The 27,801-nt window shown below is 40.3% G+C and overlaps 1 protein-coding gene across 1 annotated transcript in view; it reads left to right on the top strand.

The window, feature by feature from the left end:
* The window catches only part of cacna2d3 (calcium channel, voltage dependent, alpha2/delta subunit 3), a 33,087-nt gene extending 5,567 nt beyond the window's left edge, over positions 1 to 27,520 (top strand). Inside the window, exons 5-39 of the mRNA XM_058632622.1 lie at positions 1,292 to 1,351; positions 5,262 to 5,424; positions 5,928 to 6,059; positions 7,867 to 7,927; positions 8,022 to 8,172; positions 8,791 to 8,865; positions 8,960 to 9,049; positions 11,607 to 11,720; positions 13,288 to 13,366; positions 14,378 to 14,511; positions 14,858 to 14,875; positions 17,668 to 17,739; positions 18,272 to 18,352; positions 18,458 to 18,532; positions 19,427 to 19,510; positions 19,677 to 19,748; positions 19,861 to 19,922; positions 20,045 to 20,112; positions 20,263 to 20,308; positions 20,441 to 20,538; positions 20,674 to 20,767; positions 21,853 to 21,948; positions 22,105 to 22,226; positions 22,896 to 22,973; positions 23,111 to 23,172; positions 23,267 to 23,311; positions 23,422 to 23,484; positions 23,787 to 23,857; positions 23,963 to 24,038; positions 24,721 to 24,761; positions 24,936 to 24,991; positions 25,103 to 25,220; positions 25,339 to 25,452; positions 25,645 to 25,726; positions 26,943 to 27,520. Coding sequence (XP_058488605.1) covers positions 1,292 to 1,351; positions 5,262 to 5,424; positions 5,928 to 6,059; positions 7,867 to 7,927; positions 8,022 to 8,172; positions 8,791 to 8,865; positions 8,960 to 9,049; positions 11,607 to 11,720; positions 13,288 to 13,366; positions 14,378 to 14,511; positions 14,858 to 14,875; positions 17,668 to 17,739; positions 18,272 to 18,352; positions 18,458 to 18,532; positions 19,427 to 19,510; positions 19,677 to 19,748; positions 19,861 to 19,922; positions 20,045 to 20,112; positions 20,263 to 20,308; positions 20,441 to 20,538; positions 20,674 to 20,767; positions 21,853 to 21,948; positions 22,105 to 22,226; positions 22,896 to 22,973; positions 23,111 to 23,172; positions 23,267 to 23,311; positions 23,422 to 23,484; positions 23,787 to 23,857; positions 23,963 to 24,038; positions 24,721 to 24,761; positions 24,936 to 24,991; positions 25,103 to 25,220; positions 25,339 to 25,452; positions 25,645 to 25,726; positions 26,943 to 27,035 — 2,946 coding nt within the window. The 3' untranslated portion in view covers positions 27,036 to 27,520. The remainder of the gene's footprint in view (positions 1 to 1,291; positions 1,352 to 5,261; positions 5,425 to 5,927; positions 6,060 to 7,866; positions 7,928 to 8,021; positions 8,173 to 8,790; positions 8,866 to 8,959; positions 9,050 to 11,606; positions 11,721 to 13,287; positions 13,367 to 14,377; positions 14,512 to 14,857; positions 14,876 to 17,667; positions 17,740 to 18,271; positions 18,353 to 18,457; positions 18,533 to 19,426; positions 19,511 to 19,676; positions 19,749 to 19,860; positions 19,923 to 20,044; positions 20,113 to 20,262; positions 20,309 to 20,440; positions 20,539 to 20,673; positions 20,768 to 21,852; positions 21,949 to 22,104; positions 22,227 to 22,895; positions 22,974 to 23,110; positions 23,173 to 23,266; positions 23,312 to 23,421; positions 23,485 to 23,786; positions 23,858 to 23,962; positions 24,039 to 24,720; positions 24,762 to 24,935; positions 24,992 to 25,102; positions 25,221 to 25,338; positions 25,453 to 25,644; positions 25,727 to 26,942) is intronic.
* The last annotated feature ends 281 nt before the right edge of the window (positions 27,521 to 27,801 follow it).

Here is a 27,801-nt window from a genome sequence, read left to right as displayed (position 1 = left end):
ACAAAGAGAGTAACTGTAAATGTAAACTGTAATTCAGAGTATTTAACTTCATTTTCATGCAGTGTTCATTTTACTGTTAAAGGTTTGTCTGGGACATGTTTTAGTGTGTTTTCTCCTGCAGTTTAGAACAGCAGCAGCAGCATGAGCCTCTCTGTCTGTCTGTCTATCTGTCTGTCTGCAACCTCAGCGCACATGAGCCTGTAACCATTTTAATGCTGCACCTCGCAGGGACTGCTGGGAAATGATAACGTTTATCTGTCCCTGCCTGATCCCATGAGGGCGACAATTCATAGTAATTGTGTAAATTACACTTACAGGGAGAAAGGAGAGGGAAAAAAACTGTTGTCAAAAATAAACAGGAGTCATACATTTAAAACCTATATATGTATATTAAAAATGTGATTTCAGAATTGAGGCCTTCACAATGACGTTCAATCACTGAGCAGAAAACTGCGCATTTTCGATTTATTTGCCAACTGCTGACGACACGAGAACTCGACACAAGGTCAATTGAACATGGAGCTGCACGCGCGGGGAAAAAGCCTCGGTTGTGTTTATATTGCAGTTCTTTTTTTTCTGACACATGATGTGACTGATGGTAATTACCTGCCTTTGCTCCGGGAGCGAGACTCACTGTGACGTGGAGGAAACACGGAGTCAAGCACTTTTTTTTTCTCCACAGAATCGAGTTACTATTATTATTATTATTATTGTCATTATTATTATTATTATTATTATCATCATTATTATGATTATTATTATTGAGGCTTTTGCTGCTTTGGTGCACTGCACCCCGCTTCCATCAGTCACTTCACACCTGCACTCAGCACAGCATCAGTGCCCCACATTTAATATCTAATATTGTCCTAAAAAGCGCACTAAGAACCACCAAGGTGGAAAAACCCGAGCTTTTTATTGAATTTACCTTTAAACTAAAGGCTGCACATTTACACACAGCCGATATCATCCAAGAACAAACATTATTCTAAACTCTGGATTTAGTTTCACAGCGTGTTATTATTCAATTCAATGACATTTTTTGGCACATGGAAATAACGGAGAACATAATATGTGCAAGCAGTCAACTGCCTGTGGCCTTTAGAGAAGTCACGGTTTAGAACACCTCGAATTCGCAGTATATATATATATATATATATATATATATATATATATATATATATATATATATATATATATACTCTACATATATATATATATATATGTAGAGTCGTTGTTATATTACACTTTAATTCGTGTGCATGTTATTAACCCACCTTTCCCCTCCTGTCAGCGGCTGGTGGAAGCAGCAGAAGAAGCGCACCATCAGCACGAGGACAACCCCGACCTACAGGTAAGGAGGCCCAGAGAAATTAAAAGAAAAGAAAAGAAAAGAGAAAGAAAATGATGATTAAAATGTGGGGTGTTTGCGTAAAACCTGGGCGAATCACTGTGGTCGGACAGTAGGAGGAGGAGGAGGAGGAGGAGGAGCGGCTGCAAGGTGAGTGAAGGGTAATAGGCCCTAAAAGTCTTTAATTGCGTTGCCATCGTCCTTCACACTGATGTCCTGCCAGCGGCTTTGATTCATAAAGCTCCTCCGATAAGCGGAGCTTCACACGCTGAAGGCTGCAGCGGCCGCGCTCTGTCATAACTCACCGTGTTTTAGGTGTAGAGGAGTCCGCTCAAGTCCGCGCACAAGTTTAAAGTACAATTACGCACGCACGCGTAAAACACTGGAGCCAAGTGTAATGTTTCAATATGGTCAGAATCTGTGCCGCAAACAGTGAAATGATGCTTTATTATTGTTATAAATGTAGTCACGTGGGGAGAATAACGGGGCAGAGGAGTCGCTCTGCATTTGCTTCTCATTTTAATTACATTTCACACAGGACGTGTTCATGTCCTCTGAATCTCCTCAGGACATCATTTAAAGACTCGCATTGGCGATTTCAGTCTCTGCAGAGGGAATGCAGTATTTCTGTCGTCTGTTAGGCTCTCTCTCTCTCTCCCCCTCTCTCTCTCTCTCCCTCCACAGTGGACAAAGATAAATGAAACTCCTTTGCGCGGCGCATTGTTTCACTTTCATGGCTCTAGATTGGAAACCCAGTGGAGCAACACAACAGTGAAATAACGACAGCACTTACACTTAATATAAGCATTTACATCGTGCGAACACAATACAATTCAGTCACCTTGTTCTCCGCCTGTTCCTCTAACTATACACACACACAGCTTATGTGAAGAGGCCCAAAACAATAAATATACATTTGATTTTGTTTTTTTAAACCTTATCCTATAGCATACACTCATTTTCTTTGCATATTTGAAATGCTGTTTTTCACTCCATGAGCAGTTCTCTGACTGTTTATGTGGATGATGAAATACACCAGGATTAATTCACATTAGTTTGTAGAAGTATTTTAATAATATTTCTCTGTTTCTGAGTGACTTTAAGCAAATATTTGTCTCACAGGATGAAGGAAAACAAAGATCAAACTTTGAATAAAAGATCAAAAAATGCAAACTCTTGATAGAAAAATGCTGTTCAGACACTTTAGTAGACACAGAAAAGGCCATTTAATAACAAATGAAAAGTAAGCATTTAATTTAATGTCACAATATCAGGGCTTGTGGCATCATTTGGCCAACGTTGCCTCCTGTGACACCGCACATTCTTCACGGCCCATTTCACTGACCACAGAGAGATAAGAGAGCGAGAGCTGCTGCTCTTATCTCAGCTGCTTAGTGTCAGCGCGCTCAGGTGTTTCTGCATTGACCCAAGTGCAGTCTGTGGTTCAAGGGTGTGCAGATTCACATCTGAGGGCGCAAACACAAACACAAACACAAATGTGCCGTCATATTTCACTCAGCGAGAATGTAACTTTAAAATAAGGAACAATTCAAGTCGTTCATGAAGAATTTGTGTTCGAAATTACATAATGTGTTACGTTAATGTTTTTTAATCTGAAAAAGAATATACTTTATTCTAGTTGTAAAAAAAAAATACAACTTAGTTTGTTAATTTGTTTTTTATTTAAAAAAACAAACAAAAACTTTATTGTTCCTGTAAATCGTGAGCATTATTGTTGTGTAATCTATGGTTACATTGGTTTCATATGTCATATGCATATTATAAAATAAAAAAGACAGAAGGATGTTTATTTTTTAAGATAAAACATTTTGAATTGCTTACTGCAACAAGGGTTTATAAATATCATCAAAATCTGATCACAACAGTCTTGGAAACTCTTCCCCCGGTAGAAAAGGAATATACATTTTTTAAGTGAAGTGTATGAATGAATCCCCTTTGTTAAGCATTGAGTTAAAACTTTAAATTAATGGAAATATGTTAACCCTTAAAACACAGAGCATTAATACTATGTTTAAACGTACAGTATATACAGAGGCTATAAGAACATGCAACATAGAGTGTCTTTTATCCTTTTTTTCAGCATCTGATGAAGAAAATATCTAATTTTCACCAACTATATAAATACAAAATGTTTGAGTAAATGGAAACAAGTCACAGTTCAAAGTTCACTTTTATGAACAGAAAGAAAAGAAAAACGCTCTATTTTGTGACTTCTTCACAATTATTGCTACTTTATATCACTACTAAAATTGTATATATATATATTCATATACATATATAAATATATATGTATGTATATATATATATATACACACACATACATATATACACCCATACATATATATACATATATATATATATACACACATACATATATATATACACATATATATACACCCATACATATATATACATATATATATATACACACATACATATATATACACACATATATATATATACATATATCCATCATCCATCATCTACCGCTTTGGATCATGGATATATGTATATGTATATATACATATACGTATATACATATATACGTATATATAAATGTATGTACATATATATACATTTATATATATAATTGACTGGAACAATCTGATCCTTAAAACGAGCAGAGGAAGCTGTTACTTATAGCGCTGAGTCTGTAGAGAAGAGTAAAGCTGCCATCTGGAGACGCTGGTGCCTGGTTTTACAGTGAGGCCCAAATGTAAGACAGTGGCGCTGATCTCTGCAGTATAAGGCCTACAGCTAACTGCAGTGGTGTAAGAGTCAGTGGCGCGTCTCCGAGAGCTGCAGTGTCCCATGGCCTGCTCTACAGTAATAACCCTGGTGGTTAACGTGCCTCTCTACAGCACTATCATTTTTGCTGAGGGTGCATGTTTCCTCTCCTCCTCTGCAGCTCTCTCTCCCCCTCTCCCCCTCTCCTCCCCACCGCAGCTCGTCAGAGAGCTGCTCAGGCGTGGTATGAGCTGTCAGGAGCTGCTTGATGGTGATGCCTGCGCGGCCTCCCCCGAGTGTGATGCTGCAGAGGCCATCACCCATCTCTCTCTCTCTCTCTCTCTCCCCCTCTGTCTCTCTCCTCCGCTCCTCCTCTCTCAGTGCAGACAATAAGGACCAGGGGCCACAGAGAAGGCAGCGCAGACACGATTAAGTATTTCTTGTGCGGCACAGGGAGTAGAGGACAGGACAGACACACTATCTGGGTTCCACTTAAGAGATGCCAGGCTTTTCACTGGCATGAGGTTTCAGTGACGGCTACAGTTTGACATTTAAAAAAAAACAACAACCCAGCACTGACTAAACGGTTTCATATGACGTTTCATGCGCTCATCAACTTACCACCATGATGTGACACAGGTTGAAGAGCACGTTCATGTGTTGAGATATTATCGACCAAACGGCTGAAGACAATTTGATTTTATTCTTCCTCCTTTTTCTTTTTGAACAGTTTACCAGTTCTTACCAGGATTGTTTGTAATTCTGTGATCAGACATTTCTCATTTAGTCTCATGCCGACAAAACAAAGGCTTTAATTGTTTTCCAACTGTCTGCACTAAAGATGAGTATTTACTGCGAATCCACAGTCCTGGATTCCCTCTTTGTTGGCTTTTGCTGAGCCTTAGCCATAAAACATATGTCAGGAGAATAAAAGAGAGTTTCATACTTCCAAAAAAAGAATGTGCTGTTTGTGAAAATGAGGACTGTGGGATATTTCTCCCATGACTCACAAAGAAATAGTGTAAGCAAATACACAGCGACCAGATAAATGTGCACGTGGGTTGTGAGGCACAAGTGAAACGTAAAAACGACGCTCTCTCTCTCTCTCTGCAGGAATCTGCTGCAGCCGCAGTGTCACTAAAACATTCTCCCGTCTCCTCTCTAGTACGAGTACTTCAACGCCGTGCTGATCAACGAAGTGGACGAGGAGGGCAACAACGTGGAGCTCGGCGCAGAGTTCCTCCTGGAGCCCAACGACCACTTCAACAACCTGTCCGTCAACCTGAGCCTCAGTGTGGTGCAGGTTCCCACCAACATGTACAACAAAGGTACACGACTTGATAATGTGGAGGTTTTTCCACGTGAGGAGAAAGGAGAGTGTGCAAGGTGAAAGGGAGAGATGGGAGAAGAATTGTCAGAGGGTTTGGGGAAGTGGAGTTGAGCGGATCGATAACAATCCAGGCTTGAAGAGCGAGTGCAGACCATTCAAACGCTCACGTGGAGGCAGCTTCTTTTTTTGTTGTATAACAGAGTGTGTCACTTCTCCTTGTGTGTCGCCTTTGTTTGGCTGTAATGGACTCCCCATAAGTCTCTGTTCACAGCACAAAGGGGCGGCTCGTCCAGCAGGAGAAGGGGAGGGGATGAGTTAGTCAGGCCGTAAATCTCCCCCCCCTTTTTTTTTTTTTTCTTTTTTTTTTAGAAAGGGCCTGGTCAATGAGGTACAAAGGTCAACTGTGGCCTCTTTAATGGTGGCCAGGATGGTCACAATTATCACCGTTTAATTTGTTTGTCTGTCTCTTGTCTGTCCCCCCACACACACACACACACACAGATCCTGACATTGTGAACGGAGTGTACTGGTCCGAGGCTTTGAATAAAGTGTTTGTAGATAACTTTGAGAGAGACCCCACGCTCATCTGGCAGTACTTTGGGAGCGCCAAAGGTTTCTTCAGGCAGTATCCTGGTGAGTCGGCACGTTCACCATTCACATACATAATGTTTGTCCAATTAAAACCGGACTTTTAGTTGAATTATTACTACCTTGCTGAATTACTAGTGCATATATTATACATTCACAACTGGACCCAAACAGCATTTCTTTGGACTGACAAGGAGACCAAATGTAAGATAAGATAAGATAATGCTTTATTCATCCCACATGGGGAGATTTGCAGTGTTACAGCAGCATACAATCACAACAATGTAGAAAAGTAGAAATAAGATAAGGAAAAGGGAAAAAAAATTATATTAAATACTATTAAATATGTGCAAGGCAACAAATGAAAATGAGGAAAACAATAACATTCTATTCACAAGTAAACAGGGAATGAGGTAGTTTTGGTGTGGTTTTGGTGCGGTTGTGGTCTCCTGGCAGTGCCAAGTCAACAATTTAAACATTTAACGGACGGTTGAAAGACACAGAAAACGACCCACTAAAGTTGTTTTTCTGATCGGTCAGCAAACTATTTTGTAATCCATCCATCCATCCATGCATCCACCCAACTACCACTTTATCCTCCACATGAGGGTCACGGAGGGTGCTGTGCCAATCTCAGCTGACATAGAGTCACACCTATCACACTCTCTCACCTATGGTCAATTTAGAACGTCCAATTGACCTTATCCCCATATTGCATGTTTTTGGACTATGTGAGGAAACCGGAGAACCCGGAGAAAACACACACAGGGAGACTATTTTATAATATTTTATAATATTTTATAATATTGCCATCCGGTGTAGTGCTGGCAGACACACTTCCTTCAATGAATGGATTCACTACTCACACTAGTACACCAAGACAAGGGGAGTAGTCCATTTAAATGGGTTAGTAGAGCTACAAGCACAGTTCACGATGGATGAGCTACAACCGCAGCTTGACTTGTCTGTGCATGGAAACACGCTGGCTCTGTGTGTGTGTGTGTGTATGTGTGACAGAGAGAGTGAGAAAGGGCTGTCCCCCCGGGATCCATCATCAGCTGTCAGTTCAGGGGGGGGCAAAATCAGAACAAATGATTCAGAATAACTAAAAGGGTGATTTGGCTAATGTTGTAATTTTACAGACCATCAGAGAGGATGCATATGTACGGACTGTAATTAATCAGCATTTGCCAGTGTGAAGCACTGTGAAGCCACAGTGCAGGGCTGCTGGATACATCCCACCATAGACATCAGGCTATTACAATGATGTGAGAAGTGCTGCTTAGCTCTCGGTGCTGGAGCGAAGCCACAGAGATGAGAATAAAACTGATGATATTATTATACACTCTTTTTTTATGTTAAATGAAATTTATTCTAGATAATAATGTCTAGTAAGCAGTTTAAGATTATACCTTTAGGACTAATGTGTTTATTTCATTTAAAAGTCAAACTTTTGTACTCTTGTACAGTTAAATGACTAGTGTGTAATATTTAGGGTTTATTAGCAGATATGAAATATACAAAACTACCCAGAGGTGGAAAGAGTCCTAAATATTCTACTCAAGTAAAAGTACTGGTCTGAAAATGTACTCAAGTTAAAGTAAAAAACAAAAAGTATCTTGTTTAAAATGTAGTAATAGTCAAACCCACTGTGTGTGTGTTCATCTCAGACGGACACGGCGTGGTTTAAAATACCTTTTTTGATGAGACGCCGTCGTTTACGACTAATGACTCGAGCTGATAGATAAAGAAATGGAACCTTGATTTTGGTGCTTTACTCTGTACATGTTTGTTATTTTCTGCCTCTCACTGTCTTTCTTATCTGTGAATTGATTTCCTAATCTCCACACAGGAGTGAAGTGGCATCCAGACGAACACGGTGTCATCGGCTTTGACTGCAGAAATAGGAAGTGGTAAGTCTCCACATGTGCTGCACGACACCATTATCCCGTCTTTACTGTAACAGTCTGGGTTCCACAGTAGGTGAGATTTACTCTTGTGTCACAGGTACATCCAGGCTGCGACGTCTCCGAAGGATGTCGTTATCTTAGTCGACGTGAGTGGAAGCATGAAGGGACTGAGGCTGACCATTGCTCGACAGACGGTTTCTTCTATATTAGACACACTGGGAGACGATGACTTCTTTAACATCATTGCAGTAAGTTTTAGATCTACCTTTTTTTTGCTTTTAACCCTTAGAACACAGAGAATTTTGGCTGCTTTTTTCCATTACTATGTTTAAACATACAGTATGGGGATAAGAATGTGCAATGTAAAGGGTCTTATATCCTTTTTTTCAGCACAAACGATAGGCAATATGATTTTTACCGACTATATAAACACACCGGAGCAAAAAGTACTCAAAATGTTTAAAATCGGATTGAATTTGTGAAATTTGGAAATATGTCACAGTTCAAGTTCACTTGGCTCGTTTTTATGAACAAAAAGGAAAGAAAAAAACAGTCTAATTTTGTGACTTCTGCACAATTGTTGCTACTTTATATCACGACTAAAAATGCGATATAAATTGAATCATAACTTTGACTCACCAACACATAGGAAGAGGGAAAAAAGGCATTTTTAGAAGCCTGAATATGTGACCTATAAACTCACACCCCCAGGATGTCCATGTAAGGAGTTGCCTGCGGCACAGATCCGTGCCACCTGAGCACTAAGGGTTAACAACTTCTGGAAATGCTCATGCTGATATTTCCACAAAAAACAAAGAGCATAAACTTAATTCTCTTTTATCTAAATGGTGTTTCTATTTCCCCAGTATAACCAGGAGATTCACTATGTGGAACCTTGTTTGAATGGTACACTGGTGCGAGCCGACAGAGCCAACAAAGACGTGAGTCTCCTCTCAAACTCACCTGGAATGACCCATGTATACATGTGTGTGATACGTGTTTTTATTTTCAAACTTTCTTTCCATTATCTATCAGCATTTCCGTGAACATCTGGACAAGCTGTTTGCCAAAGGGATTGGGCTTCTGGGTGACGCTCTGACTGAGGCATTCACCATCCTGAGTAATGTAAGTCCCTAAGGTCTTTATTTATAATTTATCACAAAGTGGATCAGCCAATTATTATTTTATTTTCCGTTTAACTGATTATGTGACATTCAGTCACAAAATGAACCACTTATTTATTGTGCACATGCTCACATATCACAAATAACAAATACCCCTCCTTCTTGTTTTAATTCAGGGTCACCACTTGACCAGAACATTAGGCACATTTTCATTTTACAAGCCACATTTGTTTCCACTGACAGAGCGTTACAGCATGTTTTCAGCCAATCATAAAAAAAAAAAAAGTGGGACACTGACGTCAAAATATATTTGTGTGTCGTGCGCGAGGTGTGCAGCCTGTTAGACACAGACACATCTATTCTGAAGCGTGATTAATGGCTCTAATTAATGTCAGTGATTAATAACGTGGGCCGATTCACGAACACAAAGCTAGATAAGGCCAGGAGCCACACCGAGCTTCTTTTATCTCCCTGTTTTCAGGCAAGCTTTGGCTGCGCTGCTGCAGCTGAGGGAGTGCAGCTTTCACCTCTGCATTTGTCAGATTAATTAAAGCCACAGCGATGAATATGGTAATCGGGAAGCCCAGTGTAGCCCCCTTTTCAAAAATCCACCACGATGCCACTGCGTTAGCGACAGAAGGTAAAAAAAAAAAAAAAAATGCAGCTTATTCCAGAGCAGATCGAGAGCAGATTGACTTCGCCTGAAGAGCACTGCAGCATTTTCACATGCCGTTATAGTCAAGTGAATGACAACAGTGGTTTTGACTCGGGAGGATGTGAAAGAATAAAAAAACACAGCTATTTAAGTCATAAAGAAAAACAAAATATCAAGAGAAATTGGGTTCTCATGGAGAATGAAAGTGATATTCGAGGATGCCTTTCTTTTAGACCTCATGGTCTCTCCCCTTACAATTGAATGGACAGTAATTATTGTGAGTTTTTGAATAGACAATTTGTTTTATCTCTGCCTCTGTAATCAATCTTCCTCTCGATGCCTTAAAAGAAAGAAAAGTGGCTCCCAAGCAGCAAGTGCTGGGGATTGATTAGATCTTATCAGCATTTATTCATCGATTGTCCTTGCGTCGGTGATGTCTTTGCTCCTTGACATTTATATCCACACGTTCTTATTTAACCCGACAACGGTGAAAACTATAGAGCAAAGAATGAAGATTCAGCGGAGCGTTTTCAGTAGCGATCATTTTTAGACTTTTCTGCACACTGTCCACTTCTGTCTGTGGCTCAGAGAACGTGGAGACAGATAGTGAGTCAATGTAATCAAGCGATGATGAAACGACACAGTTTTTCAAAATAAAATGTGGTTAAAATAAATATTAGGACGTACAGAAGAATGCATGGTTGTGTAAGGAGGTGCTGAATGGTGCAAAATGAAAATATAAACATAGAGGGACGTTTTCAGCTAAAGGAAGAGAGAAGAGGTTAACCATTAGAACACAGAGCATTTTGCTTTTTCCATCAATATGTTAAAGAATACAGAGGTTATAAGAATGTGCAATATAGAGTGTCTTATATGCTTTTTTCAGCACAATCTATGCAATCTGATGGAAAAAAGATGAATCTTCACCAAACACACCTGAGCAAAAAGTGCTCAAAATGTTTAAAAGCGTATTGAATTTGTGAAATTTGGAAATACGTCACAGTTCAGAGTTCACTTGGCTCAGTTTAATGAACAAAAAGAAAAGAAAAACTGTTTTATTTTGTGACTTCTGCACAATTATTGCTACTGTATATCACTACTTAAAGCCTGCATATGTGACCTATAAACACACACCCCCAGGATGTCCATATAAGGAGTTGTGTGTTAATAAGGGTTAATAGGATTACTAATAATTACTTTTACATGTAGGATTCTGCTTCTATATCTACTGTGGGGGAAAAATACCCTTTGTGGCCTTGTCAGGACCAGTATTCCTCATAGAGACCAAAACCTAGTCCTAATGAGGCAGAACTTCATTTCTGAGGAATTGAAGTTTTAGGTCAGAGATTTAAATTGTGGTTAGTATAGGTTAAGGTTAGTATTAGGCATTAACCAGGTCATGATATAGATTTGGGTTAAGGCTTTGGTTAGGCAATATAGCAAATCATTTACAAAATTATCTTTGTGAGGACATTTTGTCAACTTTGACGGGTTTTTCCGGGTTAAGACCTGGTTTTAGGGTCAGGGTCACGCACTTAGTTGTGATGGTTAAGGTTCAGGCAAGGGCCTTGAGAATGCATTATGTCCATGGTGTGTGCTCACTAAGACGCAAAAACAAGTTTGTGTGTGTGCAAAGCTCAGCAGGTTCGAGGATTGTGCATCTACAAACTCGTTCTCCCCACATTCACTGCTATAGGTCGATAAACCACTTAATTACTCCAGTGCATCTCAATAAAGTATAAGACGTTATCTGTGTTTTATTAACTGACGGCTTTATAGCTGCCATGTCACACAATTCTCATCAAACACGGTGGAAATAGATGTTTTGGGATGTTCTGTTGAAAGTTTAAACTCTTTATTAAACTTTATGTGTGTCTACATGTGCCCTCTTTCCTCTCTGCAGTTTAATCAGACCGGTCATGGCAGCTTGTGCAGTCAGGCCATCATGCTTGTGACCGACGGGGCGACTGCAATGTACGACGACGTTTTTGAGAGGCACAACTGGCCAGAAAGAAAGGTGAATTCTTGTTTCTCTCTCCTTCCCTCTCTCCCTCTCCCTCCCTCTCTCTCTCATGGCGTTCCACATGGAGCCTTTTTTCAATATTGCACACGTCCTGGATCTTTTTGCACACGCTGCACTTTTCTATGCCTCAGTAATTGATGTACACATTAAAACTATATGTCAGCTTCACGCATTACCACTCATATTTCTGTAATGTAAAACCTGTGACAGTGTGATGTTTTCCAACGTGTTGACACATCACACGGCAATATTTCCCCCCCATGAGGAATAAAACATGGACAATTAATTTATTTCAAGGGCAGAGCACGAACAAACAGCTCAGTCTTAAAGGCTTTGGTCCTCGTAGCTGCTCTGCTGTGCTCTCTCCACTGTTCCCTGGACTCAACACTGGACTTAAAATGTTTTGTTTGGTTTCCTTTGTTCGACCTAAAAGCAATTGGAATGAAATGGGCTCCTGCGCCATTCACAGAGCAATAAAAACAACAGCTCAGGGGCTTTTATTCAGTCCTATCAAGCATATGCGTGTTGGCAGTGTTTGGCAGGGTGCAGGGCAGTATTTGGCAGGATATCCCATCCCCCCCACACACACCCTCAGGGCCTTTATATGGCAGCCATTCACTGTTTTCTATATGCATTATGCCGAGCAAAGCATCTGGATCCAATGAACCGTACTGTTTTGGCAAAGTGTCGCACAGTGGAACGTGCCCTCCTGCCCAACCCCTGACAAAAGAAAATGAATTGAATCTAACTGCATGAGCTGAAAACTATTTCCCCCGTGCTCATAGAAAATATAAAGGGAAAGATGGTGAAGTAGCTCAACCCTTTATCCTGCTAGTGACTACAAATGGTGAATAAATGGATCGGAAGTAGTCAAAGGCTTAGAGTTTTATAATGTTTGTCAGATTATAAACTTTAGATACTCAGAGTTATTTTGTAGGATGTCATTGAGCTGTCGCTCCAAAACTCAGTAGCCAATCAGCAGACAGCTTCCTAAGGCCCGTCCATGGTCAGAATCGGTGCAGAGAATAAACTGAGGGAATAAAGTGAGGGAGTGCAAAGAATAAATCAGGGATAGCGTAAAGAACAAGTGTCAATCAATAAAATACAATATTATTGAATGATTAAATCAATATTTTATTTGCTTCATAAAAAGTGTTGTTTGAAAATATTGACACAAATCTAGGGGTTAGGTTCCTAACCATGAAAATAAATGTTCCTGTAAGTTTATATGTGTTTTTCCTGTATTTTTTTATACAGTATATAGGCACCTTTATGAAAATGTTCAACCCTTGACTGGCAAGGAACCATATATGGTAACTTGATTATCTACATGGAAATGTAATATTTATATATTAAGTCTTGCAATCCTGCAATGACACTGTAGGGTTGAAATGTTGACTTTCAAGTATTTCAATGCCCGATAACAATGGGGGTTAACCATGTGTCTTGGTTCTCCCGATCAAGATAGAATCAGAAACTAAGGATAAGGAACCGAGTGGACATCACTTTGCATGCTTTTGTTAATCCCTCCATCTTCAGCATCCATGTGTCCTCTGCACAGGTGCGGATATTCCCTTACCTGATTGGACGAGAGTCTGCGTTTGCTGATAACCTCAAATGGATGGCCTGTGCCAACAAAGGTTTGAGACCTTTTGATAAACATCAGCTCAGACGAGTGTTAGAGAGAGTGGAATCTACAGTGATGTAGTATTTCTCCCGCACTGATATGATGTGGTTTGTCCGCGCATGTGTGTATTTATGTACGCGCATGTGCATGTGTGTGTGTGTGGTAGCTGCGGTTTTTTTTTTCTGCCAGGAGGCGGTGAAGTGGTACTTGAGGAGGTTAGAGGTCAATCTGCTCTAATCCCTCTTCCTGTCAGAGTGTCTTCCCCTCGGCTGCTCGCCGCTGATGGCTCCAGCATGTCAGTGATCTGGATGAGTGCCCTCTGGAAGGGAAAGTCAGAGCCAGGAAAACTGATCACATGGGGATTGTGGAGGGGGGGACAAGTCCCAAACCTCTTTCCCCTACAGACCCACACTATGAAATAACCTTACATGTCCAGTGTGAAGCATTGTCAGCAACAGTAGGAGCCGACAACAAGGCAAATGGCTGTTGTGTTGCCGAACCGCTGGAGATCTGCTCCACTGTGGTTCAGCACAGTTCAGTAACATCTGGTCGTAGAAAACTATTTTGTAGAACTGTGGAATTATGTACAGTACACATGTACAGCAGCTCAGTAGAGATTTGAGATACTTAAACCTTTAACACCTAAGCCTCAAAATGTCTATCTGGACTTTTTAACCATAAAAAAGGGCCAGAAAATGTCCCGTGAGTAAGTGTTTTTGCCCATTTTTCCAGAATAACTTTCAATATATAATTAGAGTAGATAACTGCAGTATTTCTAAATTCCTGGCCTGGTCACGGCGCTCTTTGCTGACATTAATATGCACAAAAATGCAATTTTTTCCACGATCATACGATTCAGTTTCTCACTGTTAGGATTCCTTCGGTGTTGGCCTGGTGATTAAGTGTTAAATACATCTATGTCCTCCCAAAAAGGAATAGAGAATATTTTACGTTCTGTGGGAGAAGACAGCAGCCGTGTTTTACTGGATTTATTATAAGAGCAGCGTGCTGTGTTTTGTTGTAGGATACTTCAGTCAGATCTCCACCCTAGCGGACGTTCAGGAGAACGTGATGCGGTATCTTCACGTCATGAGTCGACCGAAGGTTATCGACCATGAGCACGACACGGTGTGGACTGAGGCTTACGTGGACAGTGCTGTAAGTATGTCGCCTACAGCTGTGTTCAAATAACAAATAAATACAGGTCAAGTTGTGTCGGACGTGTTGGTCCTGTCCCCGCGTTGCAGTTTCTGGTGTTTTACCGTATTGTACTGTATAGTAAACGTGCGCATGTGTGCGTCTGCTCTCTCATCATCATTCTTCATGCTGCTGCAATGATTTCTCATTATGAGCTTCATTAATCTGGATGGATCCCCCCCCCCCCACACACACACACACACCCTCCCACCCTGATGTACATCTGTGTCCACAAAGTCAGTGCAGAATGTGCTGACTTCAATCCAAAGGACGATTCCATTTTTATGTGTCTCTTCTTTCATTCCAGCTTTCCCAGGCTCATAAAGTAAGTATCTGCATGTGATTAGATTCCAACAACGTGCCCTCAGGTAGAAGACAAAGTAAATTAATAGGAAAACACAACTGATTTGGGTTTTTTTCGTACTGTAAAAGAATTGTGCCCGGATGCTGTAGGGAGTATAGTTTTCTAACTATGATGAAAGAGGACACGGTGGTTTCCGTTGGGACTCAGCGAAGCCTGCCACTGTGAGTCTTCACCAAATACAAGTGACTCGAGACAAGCTGTTCATTGTTCCCTGTGCTTTCCGACATTATACTTTAATATTTCCTAAGTAGAGGCTCTCTACCCTCTCTGAGGAACAGAGGCAGTGGAGACGCGCACACACACACACACACACACAGGTTAGGAGATTGTCCTTTGGAGTGTGTGCTGTTGTATCTCAGCCTCAGACACACCATTCATCATTCTGTGGATCATTGCATTTTATCTCCTAAAGCCTATAATAAAACTGACATTGGAGGAGAGACCAAGAGAGAGAGAGAGAGAGAGAAGGGAGCATCCATGGACGTTAGTGTATGTGTGTGTAAGTGTGTGTTTGTGTGTGTATACACTCTGAAACGTCCAGTTTTCTCTCTTCCATTGCGCGTTGTGATGAATTTAATTCCGCCATTCTTTATTTTGTCAAGTGAGCCAGCACACACTGCCGTCCACAGTTTAGTCACTCATGTGATGTGCATGGACGGACACAAATTAACCTCAACCAAACACAAACACACACACACACACACTGGATGTCCATGAATACCATTGACTCGACAGCCCATACAAAGCATTATCCATAACCTTAACCCTTATTCCCTAACCAGTTAATGCCTAACCCTAACCTTAACCTAACCACAATTCAAATCTAAGCCCTAAACTTAACTAGTTTTAAATGAGGTTTTGTCTACATGTGGACTACTGGTCCTGAAGAGGTCAGTGTTTACACCAGAATAGGTTCTAGAGATGTCTAACGCCCCAGTGCCCCTACAATAGGCATGAAACTTCAAATACACATAACTTCTACTTGGGGTGCTCCCTGAGCTCTCTTAAAAATGATAAATCATAATTAACCTATATGGTTTGGTTAGGATTTGTGTCATGTGAATGAACCCTTGCTGTACACCTGATCACCACTATGGTAAGTAGAATGAAATCACAGAATCGTTCCTTTTTATAAAAATAGAAATGTATTTACTCTGTAACACATGAAATAAATAATACAGTATTAATAAAATAAAAACGTTTCACCCTGTAAAGTGAATGAAATATCAATAAAAACCATTCAATGAAATCAAATGAAATCAGTTACCAATTGTACTTTTACACTTCTCCTAAAGAGGAAAAACTAGCAGTGTTCAAACATACCAATAAACAGATTGTGATCGAACAAATCAGCTATTATTTGAACAATTCACATGTCATATGCCAGCATTTACTAATAATGAACTTGTTGCAGGTCTGTTCCTTGCTTGTGTGCGTTGTGACCAAAAACTGAGCGGCCGCTTCGCTCGTGAGCAAAATAAAATGGCGCACTGTTTACCTGCTGAGTTGGAAGACCGGAAGTCACACACCTTGGCTCGTACAGATGTTAATCCGCTCTGTTAATCCGCTCTGTCCAAACGAACGGCAAAATCGCCTCTGCGCCAACGATTCGGCGCAGTCCGTGTGCGTGAAGAACAATGAACGCCACCTCGCCCGTGAACTCTGTGCTAACTTAGCAGGAAGAGCTACTCACGCTGGTGAAGAGTCTCTTTACGGTCCAAACAATAATGTAGTTATCTGTCCGACAACTTTACCAGTTCAAATCTTGTTTTATAGCGTGGACAAAGATAATAACTATGTCATGGAATAAAGACCGAGCTCGGACTAGCCGTCCGTGCTATCCGTCTCCGTCTCCTTCGTTCTCTCGCTCTCTCTCGCTCTCTCTCGCTCTCCCCCGCGCGTGCGTCTTCCGTTCCGGTTCAGAGGTCACATTTTTTACAAAAAAACAGTTTACAAAAAATCTAATATTGAAACAAAAAATAATAGAGCCATTGGAAAAATAAATAACATATTGGAATGATGCATTAATTATTATTTTTTACATTTTTTCATAAATATTTTATTACTTTTTAAAAAAAAATTAAAAAAGAATAAAACATTTTTTTTAAAGAAACATATAGACTTCTAAAGGTCCAGTGTGTGACATTTTTAATGGTTTATTGGCAGAAATTGCACACAAATGTGTGTTTATACGTTTCTTAAATGCTCTAAAATAGCCTGAGAATAAGTCATCATCACGGGATACGTAAAGATGGCTACGTATCGGTTATTTTTGTGTGTGGACACTCGGAGCTGTATGACATTTTCTGTTTTTTGGAAACATCTGCAGAGAAGAAATCGTCGTCTTGTGTAGTTTCACAACACCGTCTTTTCTGCAGATGTTTCCACAACAGAGAGTGCAACAATGCTTTGGTTGATGGTGAAAAGAAATGCCCTTTACTTCTGTTTGAAATACGGCGACTTGCAGCCCTCTGGTAAGTGAAGGCCACCATAGTTCCCTTAGTTCCCTGACCATGTTGGGAAAGGAAGGGGTGAGTGGCGTCTGCAGCCTCACCAGTAGATGTCTCTAACGCTCACACACTGGACCTTGAAGTTAAAATTCGGTCTCATTATCAAATGAGCAACTTATGATTAAAATGGTTTGGTTGTTCTCTTTTTTTTTCTCTGTAGTTTTGACTGATGCTTGAAATCCTGTGCAGTAACGATGTCACCGAGCAGCATTTAGTCTAACAAATGATGTTTGTTTTCTTCAGTTAAATGACAAAGCAGGCCCGAGTCTGATGACCACTGTAGCCATGCCTGTGTTCAGCACAAAGAATGAAACGGTGAGTGAGTGAGTGAGTGAGTGCATGAGACGCCAAGTGAGTCCTTGTGCAGTTTTCATTTAACCCTTAGTTCTCATGTGGCATGGATATGTGCCACAGGTGCACCCATGGTAAATTGGGAATAATACTCAACTCCTTATATGGACATCCTTGGGGGTAGGTGTTTATAGGTCACATATTCAGGCTTTAAGTAGTGAATAATAGTCACAAAATGAAACCGTTTTTCTTTTCTTTTTGTTCATAAAAACGATCGAACTTTGAACTGTGACGTGTTTCCAAATTTCACAAATTCAATCCAATTTTAAACATTTTGAGTACTTTTTGCTCAGGTGTGTTTATATATTTGGTGAAAAAATGTTTTTATTTTTTTTTTGTTAATCAGATTGCCGAGGTTGTGCTTAAAAAAAGATATAAGACACTCTATATTGCACATTCTTATAGCCTCTGTATATACTGTTTAAACATAGTAATGGGAAAAAAGCAGCCGAAATGCTCTAACATGTGCATCTGTGTTTTGAATCTTTCTGTGCAGAAGAACCAGGGTATTCTGTTGGGGGTCGCGGGAACAGACATCCCTCTGCAGGAGCTGACGAAACTTATTCCCAAGCATATGGTGCGATCTGCTGTTCTGGAGCTTTTGGCTTTAAATAAATGAACGTATTAACATGCACATTGTGTTTTGTAAAAATGTGCGGTCTCTGGGTCTCTGTGTCTCCAGTTAGGGATCCACGGATACGCGTTTGCCATCACAAACAATGGCTACATCCTGACACACCCGGACCTCAGGCCTCTGGTAACTCAGTTCTTTAACGTCACCATTTTACACATCAACAACATGTCTCACAACATTCCCTGAATTGACCCTGTTTTCCCTTTTTTGTCCATACAATTGTATGCATAACCAAAAACTGATGATGTGAACAGTCCTTGACGAGGGCACACAGAGACTAATGTGTTATCTGGCTAGGAGGCTACCTGGGCTCGTCTAGTCTGTAATCCCCACCTTTTCCTTTGATGTATGCATGCAGGGATAAAGGCCACTCATAGGGCTCGCTGGCCTGAAATTTCCCAGAGGTAACTTAACACTCGCTGGCAAAGACCACAGCCGCTGGCCCTGGGACTGCTGGTTCCTCAGGAGCTATGGCTGTGCTAGTGGATCTGTGTGTGCCAGTGTCAGTGCTATTCCTCTCTCTGTGCAACCGTACATGTGTGTGTTGTTCTGTGTTTTGTTCTTTTGTGACCGTCTCTGTGGCTAAACCTGTGCTGTCGTTGTAGTCATTGACTTGTTCTTGTCTCTTGTGTAGCAAGACTACACACACAGTACCAGCATTTGACACGAACACTGTGCACTTTCTATCAATCACATGAATTATTTTTTAATTTGCCTGACACTGTTAATTTCACACATGACTTGTCGGATAATCACTCAGCAAAAAACTCTCCACCACAGCACATTCGTGAAAATGAGTACACATCTACACATGCAACAGGGAAACTACACACACAACAAATATATATATATAACATATGTAGATCTGGTGTTTTTGGAAAATGTTGTGTCAGATTTTCCATTTGTGTCAAGCAAACACTGGCTGACATGTTGGAGCAATGGTTAAAGCTGTAGTTAAATGAAACCACGTCCCGTAAAGGGATTGTTAAAGTGTGCGTAATGTGTTTGTCTGTGTAGTACCAGCAGGGTCAGAAGAGAAGGAAGCCCAACTACAGCAGCGTGGATCTCTCTGAGGTGGAGTGGGAGGACAAAGACGACATTGTACGAGTCAAAGACCCAATAAACATCTTACATTATCCTTGTTTGCTTCTATTATATTAAATCAAACCCAAGAATTATCACTGCTTCACTGCTTCACAGTGACAATCTTCTGGATCAGTGACCCAGCTTCCACCTTATGTGCTTCTCTGTGTGCTTTATTTTCCAGCTACGTAACGCCATGGTGAACAGGAGGACGGGGACTTTTTCGATGGAGGTGAAGAAGACAGTCGACAGAGGGGTGAGGCTGCAGATAAAGATGTTTAATGTCCCGGCTAACAGACGCGCGTACCCTCTGTTGTCTCTGGACTAAAGGTGTAAATCTAATCTGAGCTCTTCTTCTGTTGTTTTAGAGGCGTGTCCTGATCATGCACAATGACTATTACTACACGGACATCAAAGGAACTCCATTCAGGTGGAAGAATCTTCTTTTTTTTTATTATTATGTGCTTCAATGTCTTTCTGTCAGTTTATGTCTATAGTTCGGTTAAACACTGACTGATTGAAGGTGATTCTCTCCTGCTTTGGTGTCTCTAGCGTGGGAGTGGCTCTTTCCAGAGGCCATGGAAAATACTTCTTCAGAGGAAACGTATCAGTGGAAGCAGGTACTTCACTTTGGCTGCGCACATTCAGAGTGCATGATGAGCACAGACGACTGACACCCCCGACCTGCTTGTTTGGGAGAGTCGGGGACGTTGTTGTGTCAGTCGACCCAGGCTGGCCTTGCTGAAGCGTTACTGACTTGTGTTTTTCAGGGCTCCGTGATCTGGAACAGCCAGATGTCGCGCTGGCAGATGAATGGTAACGCTGGGGTTATGGACGAGGGCATTCATGCATTATGTAGGTTATGCCTCAATGTTCATCAGGGAAGTTTAGGCCCGTGATGTAACAGGGCAGCTCTGTTTGCCCCCCCCAACCCCCCACCCCCCGCAGGACCTACTGCAACACGGAGGAGCAGCACGAGCATCGTCACCTGACCCAGATCCAAGCCATCAAGCTCTTCATGACGGGACGCAGACCGCACCTCAAATGTAAGAGACACCTGAGTCAGACCTAGATCTGTGCTCTATGGAGTCCAGAAGTGTAAAAAACAGTATGCAGCAGAATGGGAGTCTGTGTATGTGTGTGCGTGTGTGTTGATCGGGTCAGGGTGTCGCATTCTGCAGGTGACAGAGAGCTGATCAAGGAGGTTTTATTTGACGCTGTGGTGACTGCACCACTAGAGGCCTACTGGACTGGACTGGCCCTCAACAAGTCAGAGTAAGTACCATCCATCTTCTGCCGCTTTATCCTCTGCATGAGGCTCGCGGGGGGGGCAATCTCTCACCCCTCCCTTTCCCTTGGGTGTCAGTCAATGGCCTTCACACACTGGAAAGAGTTCTTAACAGTCTCTTACAAACTCTCTCCCACTCTCTCTGTTATTTCCCCTTTGCGTCTTCTTCATTGACTTATGTATTTTAGTTTGTGTGGATGAAGCCATTCGTTTATGTTCTTTAACCCTTAGAACTCTTAGCATTTCGGCTGCTTTTTAACATCACTATGTTCAAACGTACAGTATATACAGAGGCTATAAGAATGTGCAATACAGAGTGTCTTATATCCTTTTTTTTTCAGCACAACCTAGCAAATATAAACAAAAATAAATATAAACACACCTGAGCAAAAAGTACTCAAAATGTTTAAAATTGGATTATGGAAATACGTTACAGTTCAAAATTGATTTTTCGAAAAGAAAAACGCCATCTATTTTGTGACTTCTGCACAATTATTGCTACTTTATATCACAACTAAAAATAAATGAATCATAACTCAACAAATACAAAAGTAAATTTAAAGCCTGAATATGTGACCTATAAACACACACTCCCAGGATGTCCATATAAGGAGTTGTGTATGACTCCCACGGCAAATTACCATGGGTGCACATGCGGCACTAAGGGTTAAAATGCAAAATGCACATCTGTTTGGGCTTCGGTAGAAACATGGCAGCTCTATAAAGCAAGGCCTTTGCGTAAACTATGTGTTAAAAAAAGGCCTTATTCTAATGCTATGAAAACCAAAAGCTTAATGGTAGTACATACAGTTTCTGTCAGTAAACCTCCATAAATGTTACACAGTGGACCTTTAAAAACAAACGTTTTGTTTTCTAATAAGCCGTTACAGAATATTAGTGAGTCATCTGCAAACATAAATGTTTGGAAATAGTTGACGTTGAAGCTCCAAATAAGGGACTAAAACCACTGCATTCCTAATAATTCCCTTGATTATACATTTGAATTAAAATCCCAAATGACACGTTGTAATTGTGAGTAATCAATACCAATATCTTAGTATTTTACCGACAGGAACTCAGACAAAGGAGTGGAGATCGCCTTCCTGGGAACACGCACTGGCCTGTCAAGAACCAACTTGTTTGTGCCCGCCGATCAGCTGTCCAATCGGTGAGCGCTCAACATTTCTCTAATCGTTATTTACAGCTCGAGGCGAGACCGTGATTACGCTTGATGAATCTAATCCTCTGCTCCTCACGTCAGTGTCTCTCTCTCTGTGTGTGTGTGTGTGTGTGTGTGTGTGTGTGTGTGTGTGTGCGTCCACAGAGATTTCCTGACAGCTGAAGACAAGGAGGGTGTGTTTAATGCCGATCACTTCCCTCTGTGGTACAAGAGAGCAGCTGAGCAGGTCCCCGGCACATTTATCTACTCCATCCCTTTCAGCACAGGTAAAACAAGTGATTGCATTTCTTCTGTGTGCACTCACAGATCAGCATCAAATATGAAGACCCAACCACAGTAAACTGCTATGTAATGTGTACCAAGCTCATCTCAATAGGTTCCACTACAGCATTATATAGAGCTCTTTTTGGAGGCCTGCATTAGTTATTCTGCATTTTCGCCTCTGCATCATTCCCTCTCTCTCTCTCTCCATCCCTCAGTCTGTTGTGGTCTGTGGGTTTTTACTGGTTTGCACTGATAGGATGTGCAGCGCAGCAAACCTCCCTCACGGCTTTCCTGCACTTAATGTGTCCCATGTTCTTTCTTGGGTGAACTGAAGAAAGGAGAATAATAATAAAAAATCAAAAAAAAACCTTCACTCTCCAGGACATTTACCACCTTTTTCCTCTTGATGATAACTGCATCCACTCAGGCTTCAACATCATAAAGTGAGACGCCCTATCACGACACTCCTTTTTAGATAGATTGTGGTTATCTGGCTGTAGAAAAGACTCGCACTGGACTCCATTACTGTAAAGTAATGAACTGATGCAGAGTCTTTTTCTTTTTAAGCTCGCTGACTGAGGCTGTGAGTGCACGGCGCCATCTACTGAACAGACAGGGAACAAGGTGATTCAAATTGAGTGTCTTCTCTCTCCGTCTCCTTCTCTCCCCAGCTTTAGAAAATAAGAGCGTAGTTTTGGCGAGCACAGCGATTCAGCTCCTCGATGACAGAAAGTCTCCAATTGTTGCAGGTAATAACATCTAAACCCAATTTCAAGACACTATGACACAACTTCAGTCTCTTCTTCTTGTGTTAAACGATCTGTTTATTACACTCAGCTCAGTTACATTAACATACGTGTGTTGTGTGCTTGTGTTTTGGCCTCAGCTGTTGGGATCCAGATGAAGCTTGAGTACTTTCAGAGGAAGTTCTGGACTGCCTGCAGACAGGTAGTCACACGGTGGTTCTTTGTTCCTCTGAAACCTCTGACTGGATGTGAAACCTCAATCTAAACTGTGGTTTGTTTGTTTGTTGTGCGTGCAGTGTACAGCTCTAGATGGAAAATGCAGCATTAGCTGTGATAATGATGTAAGCACAGTCAGTCACTTCACCCTTGATTGTGTTGTTGTTGTTGTTTATCCCTGTGGCAGATTAGTTGTTGTTGTATTAACAAATCCTTTCTATTCACCCCCTGACAGGACATCAACTGTTATCTGATTGATAACAATGGCTTCATTCTCGTGTCAGAGGAGCATGTTCAGGTACTGTGTTCATGTGTATGTTTAAGACATACTTTAAAGTAAGTTAAAAAAGTGTTTTAAAGCTCAGATTTGTACATTAGCTTAACATTGAAGAAAATACACAACATTCAAATCATCATAAATAATCAGAATTTCAATATTGATCAAAATTGTTCTGATTACCAGTTTGAGTGTAGCTGAGAAGAGAAACCCTATGATGAAAACCACCTCCACTACTTTTGGAAAGACTGAGAAACAGTGTTCTATTCTTCTGAAATGACCTTTAGTGACCTTAATAAGCCTGTGTGTCCTCTCTCTCTCAGACAGGGCTTTTCTTTGGAGAGGTGGAGGGTGTGGTCATGAACAAACTTCTCCAAATGGGTTCCTTTAAAAGGTCTGAGCCACAAATCAACACGAGGAGCCAACGTGTTCTGAAAGCTGCCCGACATACTGTCGTTACTGTCTTCTAAATTGTAACCGCTGCACATTTGTGTTGCAGGATCACGCTGTACGACTACCAGGCTCTCTGCAAAGAGTACGCCGGGAGCAGCGACAGTGCACGCACTCTGTCAGATGTAAGTGCACGAGAGAGAGACACAGTTTTATCATGTGTAATCTACTGGTTAAGAATGTTGACGAGCCACCAGAGGGGTGACTACACAGATTTGATAAAAAGAATTCACTTTGAAAGGAAGTCTGTGGATAAATGAGTTGCCCTCTCACTTGTAATGTTCCATCCATCTTCTACCACTTTATCCTCCACATGAGGGTTGCGGGGAGTGCTGTGCCAATCTCAGCTGACATAGGGCGACGTATGGGTCACACCCTGGACAGTTCGCCAGTCCATCACAGGGCCACACATAGAGACAAACAACCATACTCTCACACCTATGGTCAATTTAGAGTGTCCAATTTGCCTAATCCACATATTAGAAATCAAACCCTGCTCCCTGAACTGTCACGATAATGAAAACCAGTGTAGATTAAATGTGACATGACGTCCTTCTATGTATATATGTATACATATATATATATACACATAAATATATAAACATATATATTTATGTACATATATATATATGTTTATATATTTATGTGTATATATATATATATACATAGATACATTATATAATATTATATATATATTATATATAATATAATAAATAAATAAATAAATCAATAATAATATATAATATATATTCTAATATTATTAGAGAGAAATAGAAGCGAACATTAATTATTGTTTCTCCTTCTCAGCCTTTCACCGTGGTGAAGATGCTCCTCACTGAACTCGTCATGTAAGAACTTTTGTATCTGGTCATTTGTATGGGAACATAAATTATATTGTAGTACACACGTGATATCAATACTGTAAGACAGTAACAAGACGGACTTACTACACACACTACTGCATTCTTAACCCATATTAATTACTATGTGCTTATAGTAACTGTCTGTGTTTGTGCGTTTAGTTTTCTGCTGGAGTTTAACCTGTACAGCTGGTGGAACGTGGACCTCTCAGTGAAAGGTAACAGCTTGTGTTTGAGGTTGAATCGTGACAGGAAGCTCTTTCTGTCTGTGGTCTGTGGTTTTTGTCGAGCTCCTGCGTGCGTTTCAGTCTCTCTGTCACAATTTTCAGCTCAGAGGTCTCGGGGCAAAACCATGATGGTCCCATGTGACACGGAATATCCTGCTTTCGTCTCTGAGCGCACCATCAAAGAAACAACAGGCAACATCGACTGTGGCGGCTGCATCAGGTACCACTTTAAAGCGACCCCTCCGTCACTTCTCATTTATTAATACTCACTTGTTATTATTATTATTATTATTATTATTATTATTAATAATAAGTTTTCTCTCTGTTGTGGGCTGCAGGTCTTTTGTCATACAGCAGATTCCCAGCAGCAACCTCTTCATGGTTGTGGTGGACAATAAATGTGACTGCAGCAGCGCGCCTCCGGTCACCATGGACCCCATCGAGATCATGTATATCCTTTCTAAATGAAACCTTTCATTAGCAGCATTTTAATTTGAATACAATCGTTAGAATATGTTCACACTTTTGTGGTTCATTTCCTGAGTTGCAAAACACTCAAACGTTCTTATCATGTTAAGGGTTAAGTGTTTGTGAAGCTCTTGGACTGTTCTGTTCATTTTTTTTACCCTTAACATCTCTGAACACAACGAGTCACTGAAATGTGACAGACTGAAGTTTCAAAAGGACAGAAAGAAACCTGAGTCATGTCATCCTTTCCACCCTGAGGTATGACAACATGACTTTTCTGTTTTTACAACTTATTTTTATTAATACAATGATTTGACTCAGCAAAATATGATTAAAATCTTATATTAGTCATGTTTTGATTTTGGTGCTACTGACCATATTACCATAAATAAGTCTAAAAAAACAAGTATTTTGGCAGTATTATGTCTGTATTGGTTTTAAAGCTAAATCATTTTTAAGAAAAAGGTGTTCTAAAGGGTCATTTATATTATGTTATAAATATATATATGTGTGTATATATACATATATACATATATTATATTATAACATATATAATATATATATATTTATATTATATTTTATATTATATTATATTTTTATATGTAATGAAAACATTTTTTTAATCATAATAAACATGTTCTTTCAACAATTAAAATAAGCTTGTGGATTTTCCAGCTTCCAGCTTCTTAAATGTGAATATTTTCTGTTTTCCTTTGCTCCATTTATTTGTGGACATAACAAGACATTCATGAACATCATGATTTCCAATTTTTTGACATTTTATGGACCAAACAAGTAGTCGATTAATCGAATAGATTAGCTGACTCACAACTTACAATCAGTCTTGTATAAAGTACCTAAAAGGTACAAATATCTTGGCAGAAAATGACTTTGGTTTGAAGTTGAAGTTACTTTTTTTAATAATATTACATGAGTAAAAATCTGAAAGTATAGACATTAACTCTACTTAAGTATCAAAAGTAATTTTATGACATAAAATGTATTTAACTAGATTTGTGCGATTGGTAGCTCAGCGGTAGAGTGACTTGTCTTTCGTGGGTTTGATTCCCAGCTTCCACTAGTCTATGTGTGTCCTTGAGCAAGACACTTGGGTATGAAAGATGTGTGATAATGTGAGAGTGAATGGTGAATCTGTAGTGTAAAGCAGCTTTGAGTGGTCATCAGGACTAGAAAAGACCATTATTAACTCTTTTTCTTCTGATTTTATTTGGTAGTGACAAAGATAGTTAGGGCGAAATGTATTTGAGCAGTTGTGATCCCACATGTCAGATTTAATTGTGTTTATGCTAGTGTTATTTATATAGTATTTATATAAAGGGACCATTATATAAAAAATACATTTTTTAAATAAACACGTATATGTATTTGTTTGAGCAAAAAGACTGCAAATGTTTTTAATTTATTTGAAATCAAACTGTTGCATCTGTGTCACAAACATTTGTTTCCTCCGCAGGAAAATGCCATGGAGTGTGGTTCAGCGACGCGCCTCTGCAGTGGTCTGACGGCGCTTCTGCTCCCCGTGTTAGCAGTGGCCGTCAGCAGGTGACCAAAACCTGCAGGACTGGATATCACTGAGGACTCACTCCACTGTAGAATTATGCTTACAAACACATCAAGAACACGGCTGATCAGAAAAATGAATTTGCTCATCGCTCTGCAACAGACAGCGTTCGAAAAACAACCAAGATAGAAATCTGTAGCGCCGAGACGCACGACGTCCATTAATGCAGAAAACATTCACGCGATGTGTTGCAGCAAAAAGAGAATGAGATTAATGGTTAAGTGGTTGGTGACTTTTACAGTTGTCCTAAAAAGGGCACTGAAATTGAAGAAGAGAAAGTATTATATCTACTGTCAATACAAATGCATAGGCACACAGAAAATACGTCCTTTGTGCAAAGGATGATATAATAAGTCATCAAATATGTTTTCTTTGTTGCAAAGGAAAAAAAGTTTTAATATAAAGAATGTGAATTGCACCTTTGTCGTGTGAAAAGAAGATAGAGTGTTCTGGTGTTAAATTGCTAAACGGCATAAAGAGCGACATCATACTTGTCTTCAAATGTTGAGTTTATTTAGTTACTTTAACAAGTTCCTTTAAAGTTGATAATAATGTGGAAAAATGTGTAAAAAATATACGAGAGACAGCAGAAACACTGGAACTTCACTCTGTCGGTTTCTCCTTGTTTTAAAGCAGAAAACAGTTCGGAACGAGCTAAAGATGCATGACATAATGAAAACTATAAACATGTAAAGTGAGTTTGACATTACAGTACAGTACATTCATACATCCTGCCATGACACGTCGAGAC

This window comes from Solea solea, chromosome 6 (genome assembly GCF_958295425.1).
Source record: "Solea solea chromosome 6, fSolSol10.1, whole genome shotgun sequence".
NCBI lineage: Eukaryota > Metazoa > Chordata > Actinopteri > Pleuronectiformes > Soleidae > Solea > Solea solea.
This window is presented reverse-complemented; position numbering and strand designations above follow the sequence as displayed.